This window comes from Engystomops pustulosus, chromosome 11, assembly GCF_040894005.1.
Source record: "Engystomops pustulosus chromosome 11, aEngPut4.maternal, whole genome shotgun sequence".
NCBI classification, from domain to species: Eukaryota; Metazoa; Chordata; class Amphibia; order Anura; family Leptodactylidae; genus Engystomops; species Engystomops pustulosus.
Genome location: NC_092421.1, coordinates 54,303,081 through 54,319,232, shown reverse-complemented (window position 1 = coordinate 54,319,232; position 16,152 = coordinate 54,303,081). Strand labels below are relative to the sequence as shown.

The 16,152-nt window shown below is 38.8% G+C and overlaps 1 protein-coding gene across 1 annotated transcript; it reads left to right on the top strand.

The window, feature by feature from the left end:
• The first annotated feature begins 5,313 nt into the window (after positions 1 to 5,313).
• INA (internexin neuronal intermediate filament protein alpha) lies at positions 5,314 to 12,574 on the top strand. Its single transcript, XM_072129279.1, has 3 exons — positions 5,314 to 6,430; positions 9,819 to 9,943; positions 10,781 to 12,574. The coding sequence occupies exons 1-3, from the start codon at positions 5,381 to 5,383 to the stop codon at positions 11,073 to 11,075; spliced, it is 1,470 nt and encodes a 489-aa protein (XP_071985380.1). The 5' UTR covers positions 5,314 to 5,380; the 3' UTR covers positions 11,076 to 12,574.
• The last annotated feature ends 3,578 nt before the right edge of the window (positions 12,575 to 16,152 follow it).

The following is a 16,152-nucleotide window of genomic DNA, read 5'->3' as shown; positions in this document are numbered from 1 at the left end:
GTCTACTTTATTCTTTGGGTTGGTACGATTACAGGGATACCGAATTTGTATTTTTTAAGCTTTGTAGGTTTTATAATGTTTTCATACATTTACAAAAATGAAAACCTCCTGTACAAAAATATTTTTTTGGATTTTGCCATCTTCAGGCGCTAATAACTTTTTTATACTTTGTTGTACGGAGCTGTGGGTGGTGTCATTTTTTGCAACATTTGATAATATTTTCAATTATATCATTTTTAGGACTGTACAACCTTTTGATCACTTTGCTGGCAGCAAAGACTTACCGGCTATGGAGAGGGCTCAGCCTGTGAGCCCTCTCCAATGATTACATTTTTTTACCTGTTAAAAACCTTTTTTAACCCCTTCATGCTCCGTGACGGATATATCCGCCATGGAGCTATGAAGGTTGTATGAAGAAGGCTCACGGGCTGAGCCTTCTTCATACAGAGATGGGCTTTGCTGCATATGGCAGCAAAGACCCATCGCTATCAACCGCAGGCGGGGCTTGCACCGATCGCGGGTGTTAACCTTTTCTTTGCCGCCGGCAAAGTCGCCGGCGGCACTTTAAATTTGGTGGCGCATGGTAGCCTCGGGTCTTCGTTTGACCCGAGGATACATGGCTTCTGCATATCCATTATAATGAGCCTGTGGCTCATTGTAATGTATAGTGAGCAGAAATGCCATATACTGCGATACAGTAGTATATGGCAGGAGCGATCAGACCATCTAGGGTTAATGTACCCTAGAGGGTCTAAGAAATAGTGGGAAAAAAAAGGAAAAGAAAGTTCAAATCACCCCCCTTTCCCTAGAACTGATATAAAATATAATAAATAGTAAAAATCACAGACACATTAGGTGTCGCCACGTCCCAAAATTCCCAATCTATCCAAATATAAAAACGGTTATTGACGGCGGTGACCTCCGGAACGGCAAATGGCGCCCAAATGTCCAAAACGCGACTTTTACACCTTTTTAGATGACATAAAAAATGTAATAAAAAATGATCAAAATGTCGCTCAGTCCTCAAAATGGTAGCAATGGGAATGTCGGCTCATTTCGCAAAAAATGACACCTCACACAGCTCCATGCGCCAAAGTATGAAAAAGTTATTCACGTCAGAAGATGGCAACAAAATTTTTTTCTTTTTTGTACACATTCGTTTCATTTTTGAAAATAATAAAACCTGTATAAATTTGATATCACCGCAATCATACCGAACCAAAGAATAAAGTAGAAGTGTTATTTGGAGCGCAGAGTGAAAGTCGTAAAAACTGAGCCCACAAGAACATGACGCACATGCAGTTTTTTTCAATTTTTCCACATTTGGAATTTTTTTGCGGCTTCCCACTACATGGCATGGAATAATAAATAACATCACGGGAAAGTAAAATTTGTTACGCACAAAATAAGCTCTCACACAGGTCTGTACACGGAAAAATGAAAAAGTTATGGATTTCTGAAGATGGAGAGCGAGAAATTAGCGAAAATACCCTGCGTCCTTAAGGGGTTAAGCCCTCACATTGTAAAATTCAACATACACTCATTAGATTGCTGATACTATAGCCGCAATATGACTGTATTATAATTTATCTGTAGTAATGACCAATTCTACAGACAGCCATGACATGAACACCTCACAGGAAATCTTTGATCTGTAGTGAAAGTAACCTCTCAGATGATGTTGTCACATCTAACAATGGCATCTGTGGGATTAATAGTCCCACTGGATATCTCCCATAGGTCATAACAAGGGCTATACAAGGGGTTCTTGGTAGCCTCACTGTATGGCATAATAATACATGTTACTTGTAATAGTTTTTATTGTAAGGTTTGTTATTCATAGAGTCATTGAAGTCAGGAAGATTTCCCTTCCCACTCTCATAAGGGATAAGGATAAACAGGATCATACGTTAACCCGTAAACTTTGTTCTTTTTTCTACTTTGTGATGTTATTAGAGTGACCCCTGCTGATGGCTGCATGGTAATACTCATTAATAACCAAAACTAGATACAAGGCATGTGCAAGACATTTACTTATATTTTACATACCTTGAGAATGCTGTAGAGACACTGATGCAGAAACATATCTTGAAAAATCAATTATAAAATTATGATAATGAGGCTCTGTCGCTCCTGTGGCTGTCACAGTGTTTCTCATCTTACCCTTATTATGCACTGCAGCTATCCTGCACCCAGTTTTCCCAAGGTCCTGAAATTTACAATTGTTCTTTGAGCAAAACCACTCAAATCAGGGATTAGACAAGATATGTTTCTGTATCAGTGTAGCTAGAGCATATGTTTGGTTCACAATGCATAAAAACAAACAATTTCCTTTTAACAGATATATACTTATACTTGCATACATACCACTGACAGAACCAAGAAAATGGATATCTTTGTTGTATAAAATTATACATTAATTCAAAACTTACAGAAATAAAATCATGCAATATTAGTTTACTGAAAGTGTAGATTATTATAGTAAGTTATCATAGAAAAATGCCTATCCTGAGTAACAGAAAGAAAAAATGAGAGAGCAAACTTGATGAACCAAAAAGTTAGACTCATACCGCATAACTACTGTTTGGGGTTGGTTTCTTTAATGTGTCCACCTCTGTGATATGGCTCCTCTAACATTATATATAATTTGGCCATTGCCTAACAGCCCGGAAAACCCTAGTGGAAAGCTACTGGTATGGTAATCCCTACTCTATGTATGTGCTCAGAAGTCAAATGAACATAGAGTGAGACAGATACAAGAGAATCAGGGAACAGGCTCAGGAACAAGGTTTAGGCTAGATTCATGCTAGAGTTTTTGGGTCCACAAGAGTTCAGGGTAGACCAGATTCAGGTTCAGGTACGGGTTAAAGGTTAAGGATCACACAGGATACAGTTTAAGGTTCAGTTTTCCGGATCAGGCAGGATACAGGCTCAGGTACAGGTTCGGGGTTCCGGATCATGCATGATTTAGGCTCAAGTACAGGTTCAGGCTTCCGGATCAGGATCAGACAGGATACAGGCTCAGGTATATGTTCAGGTTTCCGGATCAGGCAGGATTCAGGCTCAGGTACAGATTCAAGATTTTAGAGAAGGCTGGGGATTAGGGTACTGCATCAAGCTGCATACAGGTTCAGGAACAGGTTTGAGGTTCAGGATCCGGCTGGGGTTCAGGATTGTACAGGACATAGGCTCAGGTACAGGTTTGTGCTTCCAGATCAGGCAGGATTCAGGCTCAGGTACAGATTCAGGATTTCAGATCAGACTGGGGATCGAACGGGTTTTGGTGAACAGGTCCAACAAAACACAGACAATAGTACTACAAATCACAGGGGAAAGTATAACCAGAGAACTGGGGATTTGATATTTAAGGGGTTCTTGGATATCACCTTAGCAGCCCCAGCATATACATATAAATTATATATTCCGCCACAATATGTTAAAAGAAAACCTATTCAAGCCTGGTTCACATCACATTTATTTTCCTACATTGTAAGGATATGTTGGGAGGATTCTCAAAGTTTCATTACAACGGCGAGGGCACATGCACATACAGTGGACACGTTGTCCTTTTCCTCCCCCTCCCCCCTGAAGTTGGGAGGAGGAGTAAACATTGGCAACAACCAGCAATTAGCTGCTGCCGATGTTCTGTGTATTTCCCCCAGCAATGTAACTGAGTGAACGCTCAGCAGAGGCCAGTGATAGATGGAATACTTTGCATCTGTCCCCCATGGCAGATCCCCTATGGCTATCTGCACACAATGATGAACAATCTACAGCTTAATATAGTATCAAACTAGTGAATAAAATGTATGTGAATCCCATACAACACATAAAAAATCTACATAAACAGGACGGTTTCAGCTACTTTGTTGCTTGTAGAAATTCTGCAGCCGTTCTGCATCATGTGCAGATAATCTTATGGTTTTCAGCTTCAAGAATGGACTATTTACTTACTTACCTCTATATCCCACCATTCTTAAGAGATAATCAGTGTTATTTCCTTCACACCTCCATGTATACAGTAATGATAGCTTTATGTCACACCCACTGAACACACAGCTCCACAAAGTGACTATAATAAATACTTTAAACCCTGCCATGCATTATATCAAGATGCGCTACAGTACAATCTCAGCTTTGCATTATCATTACTTTTTTACTTTCATAGAAATATAAAGTTAGTGTAGTAATTAATAAGTTAATAAAAATGCTTTCTTCCAAAAACAGCTCCTCTGCTGACCACGGGTAGTGTGTGGTAGTGAAACTCAGGTTTATTTATCTCTATACAGCTGAGCTACAATACCAGCAGAAATCATGGTTAGGTGCTGTCGCTGTTTTTGGAAAAAAAAGCAGGCATGTTTTTCAGTCACAAAGTACCAAATCTATCTATTTATCTATGTGATACTATAATAAACACTATATATATATATATATATATATATATATATATATATATATATATATATTATATATATATATCACATAAGACAAGTACTAGTGGTATTCTATACGTTTTTATTCTGATAGATGCATAATTTATCTAGGTTAGGGTGTGGTCTCCTTATAGAAGTTTTTTGGAGAGGTTTCACTATATTATATAACATACTATTTGCTTTGCACACACATATGATGATGTATTAAAGCTGTTTTTTTCTTTTACATTGAAAATATTATGTTAGTATTGCCATGAAGCAAGCATAAAGAGTTAAAAGGTAAATCCAGCTCTAGCACATCTGATGGTTATATATAACTGTTATATCCCATGTTAAGGACAGAGCCAGAGCTGCTAGGGACAAAAAGAAAGATTAATATTTCTGTGTAAGCTTCTCTATAGATGGAGGCTTCCCTGACCTCCCATCTGGGTGGATAGAAACCATTAGAACAGAATCTCTGTGAAGAGTTTTTACAGAATTATAGGATTACAGAGAGCTGGGTTTATGTAATAATGTGATTTTTTTTCTCTTTGGTATTTCTCTGATTCCCTACAGGAGACCTGAATATGGACTTAGGATTTGCGTTGCAGGATTTCTCAGTCTTTGCAGTTCTTAAGAGTAGCATTGGGACAAGAGGTGGTGGGGGAGCCCCTGTACCAGGCATAGGGGGGAGGCTGGGGAATTAAGCAGAATGCTGACATCAGCACTGCGGCAAAATGGACAGTTCCATCTGTGTTGTAGGAAATAAAGCTCACGTCTCCTCCTAGAGTTAACTCCTTTGCAATATCTAGTGCTGCAGCATAGCAGATAATGCATGCATTGCAGGAAGGAAGAGGTTAAATGACACTATGTGACAACCAAAGTAAAAGCTTTTCCCCTTCCTATTGATCTTGCCTCTCAGTATAAAAGGCAGGGAGCAGGTGTCCCTCCCACATCTTTTCTCCAAGATGAGTTTTGGTTCAGATCACTACCTCTCCTCCTCCTACAGGAAGATCTTTGGAGACCCTCCTAGGTCATCCAGTCGCCTTGGAGGGAGCAGCTCTTCATCCAGGACAACCATCTCTGGTGGCTTTAGGTCCCAATCCTTGTCCCGCAGCAATGTTTCTTCACAGCCTTCTTACCGAAGATCTACCAGACCAGGTGGTTATCTATCTGGAGAAAACTTAGACCTGACCCAAACTTCAGCCTTGAACAATGAGTTCAAAATCATCCGTACCAATGAAAAGGAGCAACTTCAAGGTCTCAATGATCGCTTTGCTATGTTCATTGAGAAGGTCCATAACTTGGAGCAACAGAACAAGGTGCTGGAAACAGAGCTGATAGCTCTTAGGCAAAGGCAATCTGAACCCTCCAGGCTTGGAGAGCTCTACCAGCAAGAGTTGAAAGATCTCAGGTCGCTTGTAGAAGACCTCAACACGGAGAAGTCTCAGCTCATCATAGACAGGGATAGCCTTGAGGATGATCTCCAGAAACTCAAAGCTAAGTATGAGGATGAGATCAGGATGAGAGAAGAAACAGAGTATGCCTTGAAAGCTCATAAGAAAGATGTGGATGATGCCACCTTAGCTAGATTGGATCTGGAGAAGAAGGTGGAATCTCTCCTGGATGAGATCTCATTCATGAGGAAAGTCCATGAAGAAGAAATCACAGAGTTGATGGCCATGCTTCAAGCCTCCCAGGTCTCAGTAGAAATGGAGTTGTCTAAGCCTGACCTGACTTCTGCTTTGAAAGATATTCGTTCTCAGTATGAGTCTCTGGCAGCCAAGAACCTACAGTCCGCAGACGAGTGGTACAAGTCTAAATTTGCCAACCTGAGTGAGCAGGCATCTAGGAGCTCTGAAGTGATCAGAGCCAGCAGGGAGGAGATCAATGATTACAGAAGGCAGCTCCAGTCCAAGACCATCGAGATTGAAAGCCTCAGAGGTACCAATGAGTCTCTGGAAAGACAGATCCAGGAGATGGAGGAGAGGCACATTGCGGAGACTGCTGGTCTGCAGGTAATACTTCCTCTATGGTGGGCTTCTATAGGAGGGCTTGTTATTTCAGGACAGGTTCAGGACTTTTGTAGTATATAACCACTGCATAAAATGTTAAAGTCTTCATTACACTGCTGTCCATGGTTCTGAACTGACTCCTGCTATTCTGAGTACTTCCCACCCCCTGCTGCAGTATAGTATATAACTGCACCCACATACACATCTTATAATATTCATTTGTTACATATACAGTTGTTTACCATAAACATTGTATCTCAATGGTCATACACCTTGTATTTCCACTCATTTAATATGGGTTCTGATACATGTTACAAGAACAGGTTAATCTGCCATCATGGAGAATGGCTGTAATACATTATAGATGAGGAGTCTTATATAACATATTCGTGTAGACAGTAGCTGCTTTGTGGTGCACTGGAAAGTAAAAAAAAATCCCCTCCAGGAAGGCAGGGAGGCAGGAGGAGGGGTAGGGAGTGGTAGCAGAGTCTAACAAAGGCACTTGTGCAACTATCAGGGGACTTAACTCTAAAAGGTACCAGCTACAAAGAACTGGGATAAGATATGGGTTCTTTTCTTTATATTAAAAGTCAATGGCTATTTCTAAAAATCTTTCAGGTCTATTATAACTGTCAGTAAGAAGGGCAGAACAACATCACACTGCTGAGGAAATCTATTTTGCTATCACATATATTTCCCCTTGTGACTCACAATAATTATATATGAGTTTTCTATGCAGTTGTCTTACTACTATCATATTTCTTCCCCATAACCCAATGAGTTTTCTCAATTCTATCTATGTGATCTATTTATATTGTGTATATGAATATCCCCCTGTTCTATCTCTATCTGTCTATTCAATGATTCGTCATATCTCTATCTATACAGTCTGTCTGCCTATGTATCTGTTCATTGACTCTTTATATCTATATCTATGTAATCTATGTTTCTATGTAGTGTATCTGAATATCCATCTAATCTATCTGTCCAATGAATCATCATATCTCTGTCTATACTATCTATCTATCTATCCCATATCTATCTATCTATCTATCTATCTATCTACCTACCTACCTATCTATGCCTCATTGCATCATGGAATAAAGGAACTTTTGTAATATATTGGAATCCCACGCCGGGGTCTACATATTTGCACCCATTGTTTGCTATGCTACTTTGGACTTTCTTTTTTTCTATATCTATCTATGTATCTATCAAGAAGGTTCACAGCAGTACAAGATACAAACAAATTAAAACAAAAGGGTTCACAAATGTGCTGCTGTCCTCCCAATTTATACTCTATAGTGCTGTTTTTCTCTGGTGTCTATCTATGTATCTCAAAGAGGTCTTTCTATTATTTGTCCATGTATCTATATTTTATACAGATATAAAAAAATATATGTCTATATAAAAAGTTTATCTCCCTTTCTAATGCCTTCTAAGAATTCTATTTCTGTTTCCATCAATTATGCACTTCTCATTTACTTTAAGACTTTGTCTCCGACTAAACCTACTGGAACATCAGTCTATCTATGAATTAGTTCTATGTTGGAAAGTTTAAATGACCTAAAAAATCTTGGCATGGCTTTTTATTAGAATTTTGCTCCACCTAAATTCATTGGAATCAGTCTGGTAAATATTAGATCCACCCAAAATAACTTCCATCGCCATCTTGAGAAGGGAGTGGCACCTCTTCTTTCTTCCATTCGCTTATATTGCCTTTTTCCTTTATAACAGGTGTGATCATATCCAATATACAAATTTAGTGAAGTAGTGAGATAACACATAATAATTGTCTGCAGATGACTGCATATGGTTTTGTAGAGGGTTTACTGAAGTGTAACATAAGAGAAGAAAGTAGGATCCTAGGTGTGAATCGTATTATTCTAGCAACCAAACTCCTAGAGGAATCTGTAGGCTTCATTTCCCAGGCAACCTTCACTGGAAACAAAACTAATTTTAGCCTCTCTCTTTCTCTGTTTCCTACTTCACGCTGGTATATTGCATTAATGTGTAGCAGGGAATTATATGCAAATGGGAAATGAAAGAATGAATCAAAACAGGAGAAACTATAGAGTCTGAAAATATAAATCTAACATGAAAAAACTATTTTTAACATTTATATATTGTATCCTATATTCAGTGTAGTAAAATATCTCTATTTTCTTTTGGACACATCACCACTATGTCCATTTGGTTGCATTGTAGAATAGTCTTTAATGGGACTGGGCTGCAGTACCAGACACTGTCAATAGACAAGGGTGGAGCTATTCCTAAAATAATAATCCTGATTATTGATGATAATCCTAAGCATGGTTGCTAGGTACAATCTAATGCTACTCATCTATACCTTCTGCTTACTAAGTTACCATGTATCTGAGGCTACATTTATGTAAGAAATTTGGTCCTAAATTGGTACTTGATAAAGTATACTTAAAAATTCAATATGCGGAAGCATAACTCCTTTATGTATATAGTGCACACATCAGTCCCTGTCCCATGGGACTCACAATCTAATCATCCTACCAGTATGTTTTGGAGCGTGGGAGGAAACCCACACAAAAATGGAGAGAATGAACAAACTCTTTGCAGATGTTGACCTGGATGGGACTTGATCCCAAGATCCCAATGCTGCAAGGCTTTAGTGCTTACCAAACATATATTTTTTTATTATAAACTAGTCAAAAACTGAAAAATCAGTAATGAAAATGCTAAACCCAATAATACTTATAAGTAAAATTTTATATTAATAGGGTGGTCCAAGAACTACATGTAGATGGCCTATCTTTACGATGGGTGATTAACATCAGATCAGCTTGGGTGTGACTATTAGATCAGCATACTGTAGAAAAGCCAGAATCAGACAGCTACAACACTGTGTAGTGGTTATGCTGTGGTATCTTAGCTCACCTCCCATTAACTTGAATGAAGGTTGTTTGGCAGTACCCCAACATGGCCATTGCGCTGAGTCTGGAGCTATTTGCTTAACACTGTGCAGATATGGCAGCTGTCAGACCTCCCCCAATCTGATAATAAGAGCCTATAGCAAAGACGGAAGACAGAAATGTGACCAAGTTTTTATAACTTTTTAAAGGGATTGTATATTATAGACAACAGGCAAGCCTATTATGGTATATACATAATGCTCTAGTAACCAGATTCTCTAAAAAAAAAAGCAAATATTTTCTTAACTTGTTGATCAATGGGTGTTTCAGTGATGGGACCTCCACGGATCACAAGAATAGGGTCCAGTGTACCCAAAATAAAGTTTGAACTTATTACAGTGAAACTAGAGAATTAAAGATAAGGATTTAATATTGAAAATTATGTGACAATAATATTGCTGGAGCTTTGGCTACATAATATAATCCTTTGCTTTTATCATTTAAAGGATGCAATAAATCAGCTGGAAAATGAACTGAGGAGCACAAAAGGAGAAATGGCTCGCCATCTGCGGGAATATCAAGACCTGCTCAATGTCAAGATGGCTCTGGACATTGAAATTGCAGCATATAGGTAATTTGTGGTTTTATTGGATCATATCAGCAGCTTACATGCAATAATAGTTTATATTTATTTATATACATTTTTTCTAAAATTCTCATTGATAACATCTATACTTTGCCTATTGTTTACACTGCTTAGGTATGTTAATCAGTTATTTACTGTGCTTTGGTAGTGAATCGGCAAAGTTCTCCATGCATTTAGCATGTATATATTGACAATATTGCATTAGTGCTCATTTGCTTCCATTTACATGGAGATATCATTGATTTAAATAGTAACTAAACATTTGATTCATTTTTTCGTAGTAAACTTTGTAATATATAGGCTTAAGTGAAGAAGCTTCTTTGTGTCTTGTTTCTGTTCCTTCTTTCTCCTGCGGCGAGCAGTGTATCTGAAAGCCTTCTGAGATTCATCCACTTTAGACAGATAAGGAGGCTAATGATTAACTCTTTCTATACCTAGATAAAATAATACAATTTTTCTATATCTAGATAATATCATATATTAATATTGCCCTTGATGATTCAGCTCTTTGGGGTGATTAGACTATCCAGAGAGATAAGTGATTAGATACTTTTTCAGGTTCCTTTATCTCTCAGCAGTGGATACAAACTGCTTAAATAAGCTGCTTAAAGATAGGCAGGGGAAAAAGAAGGAAACATGAACAGATTTCTGTGATAATATATAGGACTAGGTTTATTCAATTTTGCAATTTATTTGAGTTATGTTTTAATTATTTGATCATAAAGGCAACAAATACCCCATTTACATGTATCTGTGTAATGCACCAGATAGTTTGTGCCTCCTGGATTTGGGAATGTAACTTTTTCTTATGTATTTTCTCAGGAAATTGCTGGAGGGTGAGGAGACCAGGTTTAGCACCAGTGGAATGAGCATTATGCCTCCAAACCCATTACAGAGTTATTCCTATCAACCCCGAGCCCAGATTTCATCCTCCTCGAGAATAACATCATCTTCAGCCTCCTCAAGAAAAGATGAAGCAGACGCAGGCAGCAAGACGACCTCCAAAATATCCACTCACAGAGGAGAAGCCTATGAAGAGATCATCGAAGAAACTGTTGTTTCAACCAAAAAAATAGAGAAGCCTGAACAGAATGAAGGGTTAAATGGTAAACCTTAAGCAAGTAGTAATTAACTCATTTGTCCATTAGAATCTTCACTTTGTCATTGACTCATTTACACTTAGAGATCACAGCTAATGCTTGCATCATACACGGTCACAGAGTATACATGGTTTTCTAGGAAGGTCCGTTCATGTAATACACCCCATTGGCTATTTCAGGACCACAATTCCTAGTTTAGTTTGCCAGGTTTTGGTGTTATAGGATGTCCTGGCCTATTGTGGAACCTATTGGGGGAGATTTATCATCAAGTAAAACTGTTCTAGAAGACTTATGATAAATATCCCCCATTAAGTCCTGAAATCAGCGCTAGATGAATGAAACATTCCCACACTTTCATTGTAGGAATGTTATACCATGCTGCCGCTTCTGGGATGTGTTCCCAAAGATGGTGATAGGAAACAGAGGAAAGAATTCATCTAGCGAAAACTGAGCCTAGCTCCTTGAGAAAGGTGTATTTTACAGAACTAGAGGCACACATGCTCACAGATTGTTTCTGGTATTGAAGCTCATCCTCATTCAAATTGATACAAGCTGCAATACCAGACACAAACTGTTAACAAGAGTGGTGCTCTTTCTAAGGATAACAAAAAAAAAAAATCATTATAATTCAATTGATATGTAAGAAGACTTCAGGATCAGCATTTCTCCATGAGAACAAAATCATCAGGCATGTTTAATCCGGACATGCCCGACCCCCCCTCCCCAATATCTGCTAGATTGGCAGAATCAGGATATCATCACACACATTGAATGCTAGTATCTTCTCACACCACGTAGCAGGGAACATGGCCATGCCGATATGATGGATGCATGATGCAGACCTTTAGATATCATAGTGTATTGTCATAGTCACCCATTAATAAAAAGCACATCACTTCTTCATCTACTGCTTAGTATAGAATAAAGTCTAAAAACGTGCACTTAGTTCTTAGACATTTGGATGTACGGTAACTAAACTAGTATCCAAAACTAACGGAGACGTGGGGACCATCATAATATAAAGCACACTGGAATTTGTGGGTATTTCTAATGCCAACTCGATTATCACAGCCAATAACCAACTAATGGTTCCTTCTAGCACAACTAGTACTGTAATACACAAATACTGTAAGTCACACCAAGTCCTTTAACCTACAATGCTGATAGTGTTGCACTGACACTGTTATTATCAGGCGAGATTATTTGGTAGAACTGCCATATACAGCAAGGTAAGAAGCGATACCATCTAGATGGAGGTGCACAAGTGAAGGCGTGTTAAGAAGAAGAAGGCTCTGCAATGTCTTAACAATGCCTTACAACTAGTGACATCCTTCCAATTACGGTCTCTAGGTATGTTGTATATTTGCTGTAAGACAACTGACATCATGGTAATAACTTCAAGCATTTTTGGGGGGCATCTTTTATACCTTTGTACCCTGAAATGTTAAAATCAAGTAGAGGAAGTAACATTGTTCTGCCTGTGGAAAAGATACAGAATAAAAATCATACCAAACCATGCGGTGTCCTCCTTTATTTGCAGCACTGGGGTCCTGGGTTCAAGTCCCAGGGTCAACATCTGCAAAGAGTATGTATGTTCTCTCCATGTTTGTGTTGGTGTCCTCCGGTTTCCTCCCACACTCCAAAACATACTGGTAGGTTGATTAGATTGTGAGCCCCAATGGGGACAGGGACCGATTTGGCAAACTCTATGCAGCGCTGCATAATCTGTGTGCGCTATATAAATAAAGGAATTATTAATATCATTAGAAGTTGAAGAGGGTAGTGAAACCTGTATTGTACTGTTAAAGGTCCAGATAAGGCGACATAGCAATACTAAACACTATGGGAAACATTTAGTAAGGGACCAGTTTTCTGATGGACTTCGCAATTGTTTTGGTGGCGCGACTGCACTGCATGTTTCATGCAACACAAATTTCTGCACTGAAGGGGGCGTTCTGGTACTCAGTCGGACCATGGGCCATATTAAACATGCAAAGTCCAACAGAAGTGTGTTGCATGGCCTATGTTAAAGGTGCACCAAAAAAAAAAGTGGGGCACTATGTCGGGGCGGTGCAGAAGTCGCCAGATTCATGAAGAACATGTCATGTCAATTCCATCTAATAGATATGTCTCTGATATTTCATCTTCGATAAACTACACACACCCTACTGTACTATATCCATGTCTTCAATATGGATGCCGTAAGGAAGGTTATAAAAATAAAATAATTGCACCATTTCAAAATTTAGCAAACACAAGGCCCATTAATCATGAGGCTGACATTTTACTCTCACCGTTTAGAGTGCCTTTGAAGCTGTTTTGGTAGATTTTGTATATATCTGGTGTACAATCCATGAAAAAGTCACAATTCCTAAGGCACAGACTGGAATTGCGACTATTTTCTCAATAAGCCACCTCCACTCCAAATACAGTCTGGTACCTGCCTGTGGCAGATTATAGCCCAGTTTCAAGCAAAACAGGACAGAGTCAGAGCCAGCTCATGATGCTTTCCCCCCAAAGTGTTACTGTATTGAGTAGATATGTGACCTCTTTCCTGAAACGACACAACCAGTTCCTACGTTTTTCCTGCACCACTGATAGACTGGAGTGGATATAAAGCTTAATTTGCAACTTTTTGAATACACACATCATGGGGGCGATTGATCATGACTGGGTGATACTTGCCCTGCCAGGGCACATTATAGAGGATCAGGTCAGTTCCTTACGCTATGACCTGGCGCGTGGGTCGTCCTTGTCCACATCCCGTGGAAGTGTCATACACAGAATAAAGGTTGCAATTGGCATAGAAGCCCTCTCACCCTCCCCCATGAATCCGATATGACATTTTGAAGACAGAAAAATGATGTAAGTGCAGTGATACAGTTTTTTTAATCTAAAGATTTACATCTACATAATAGCCTAAGGGGGCAATGCATGAGACATTGATTCTTTATGTGTCACGTCCCAGAGCCCCCAGCTATTCACTAGGCATAACTATGTATCCAGTTTGCCTGGAGTGTTTACACATTAAAATAACCAAATAAATGAATTTCCTGTGAATAGCACCAACATATTCTGCGGCAATGTCATCACTTGTCACATCAGTCACATGTAATGTGAAATTCTGTTTATTGAGAGCTAAAGATGAAAGATACTATAAACTACAATATGAATCCAAGAATCCCCTTATCACATGAAACACGGGTATTCAGGAATTGTGCATCATGAAGATAAGAACTTCAAGGAAAAAGAATTCATCCATTTTCACATGGAGACAAAGCAATAACTGAAGGCTGTAAAAAAGACAGAGGGGGTGAGCAGAGCTTAGAAAATTCACACCAGGAATCTCCAGCTGACCTCAAAGATTACGTGCAGATTATGAACCTACAGTAACAGTACATATAATGAAAAACATTAAAGGGAAATAGAGCTAAAATAAAGATTGTTTTTATCTGTTCCTGGGAAAGTTAGGTATAAACTATCATCCAGCTTTTGTTAGGGCCACGTCACACTTGCATCTGGGCTTTCTGTTATACTCTCTGCTTTACGAAAGTGTAATGAAACAGAAGATTTTCCATTTTCTGCTATTTAATATCGTAGGAAGGAACAGAACCTGCAGAATGTAAGTGTGTACTTAGCCTAAGATGGTAATGTGGGAGACAAGATTGCTGTCTAAATATACGGCACAAAATCTGCGATTTTAATCTACCACGTGGATGTGGTGGAGAGCATCCACCAAAAAATCAAGCTCATTTGATTTGTTTTTACAATACAATACAACTTTATTGATCCCCGGGGTGGGGGTGGGGGATTATTTTGTATATAGTGTTATCGTTATAATGGTCTCTAATCGCCGGAACACTATGTACAAAATAACCCCCCCCCCTCCCCCAGGGGATCAATAAAGTGGTATTGTATTATATTGTAGTGTAATGTAAAAACAAATAAATAGGTTTAATTTTTTGGCGGATGCTCTTCACCACATCCTCATGGCGGATTAAAATCTGCAATACTCTTTACACGGCACCTGTACAGCAGGGGAACAGGAATGATTTGCATGACTCTTCACCAAAATTTTGGAACTTGTAGTCAACAAATTGTAAGAAGTCAATGTTGATCTTCACAGTTTATTTTGAGTTAGAATTGGATACCCAACAGGGAACGTTCATTCTAGAATGGCAGGTTCACCGCTCCCCGATCCCTTCTGAAGGTCACATACGGGTTACAGACAAATTAGTTATTATCTGCCTCCTCGCTAGTCCTGGCGTCTCCCTTGTCTTCTTGTAGCACCTTTACCTCAGCCTTTGTTCTTTGCCCATCTGGGAATCACTGGTGTTTAATGAGAAAATGACACAGTGCAGCTGTTGCCTTGTGATTTGTGCATGGAAAGAACAGAAAAGGGACGCCCCTCCGAACTAAAGACAAGGAAGCAGCAGAAGGATGTCTGGCACATTCTCCTGGGTGTCTGTCAATATATATTTTATCCCTTAACAAACCAATCTCCAGTCTTCGTGTGCCAAACATTAAGACGCCCACATGGGACACAGTCTGCTATAAACTGCATAAACAACAGTGCATTAAGCATCAATGCAAATGTTGCAAAATCTAACACAATTATGGAATAAGAAAGTAACAGACTTTCATCTATTAAAGATAAGAATCTCATCTTTCAGTTCAAATCAGGCCTGTAGTTACAGAACTAGATATACAGGCAGTAAAGACGTAGTTGGGAATGTAAGATGTAAGATAAAAATCCAGTCTCAGTCTATTTCTATAATTGCCAGAAAGGTGTGTAAGAGTGTAAAAATGTGTGTGTATACCTGAAGAACTGTATGTTTATGTATATAAGTATATAAATGTAAACATATACATACGCCCCTGACATAAACATTACACCATACACATAAGCATTTGAAGTGGCACACCGCCTGCAGTCTCTAAATTTGACTTATCGAAGGCTAATTATGATTCTTCTCTTCATATTTACACATGACTTTACAGGGTTTTTTTTTTTTTTTTTTTTATAGAAAAACGGGTGAGGTTTCACATAAAAGAGGGAATACAAGAACATTCATACCCTACCTGTTTAATTGG

Excerpts from the sequence above, each read along its gene's own strand:
- INA (XM_072129279.1), top strand. The coding sequence starts at position 5,381 with ATGAGTTTTGGTTCAGATCACTACCTCTCCTCCTCCTACAGGAAGATC. Across the intron at positions 6,431-9,818 it reads CGGAGACTGCTGGTCTGCAG|GATGCAATAAATCAGCTGGA; the intron begins GTAATACTTCCT and ends TATCATTTAAAG. Across the intron at positions 9,944-10,780 it reads ATTGAAATTGCAGCATATAG|GAAATTGCTGGAGGGTGAGG; the intron begins GTAATTTGTGGT and ends GTATTTTCTCAG.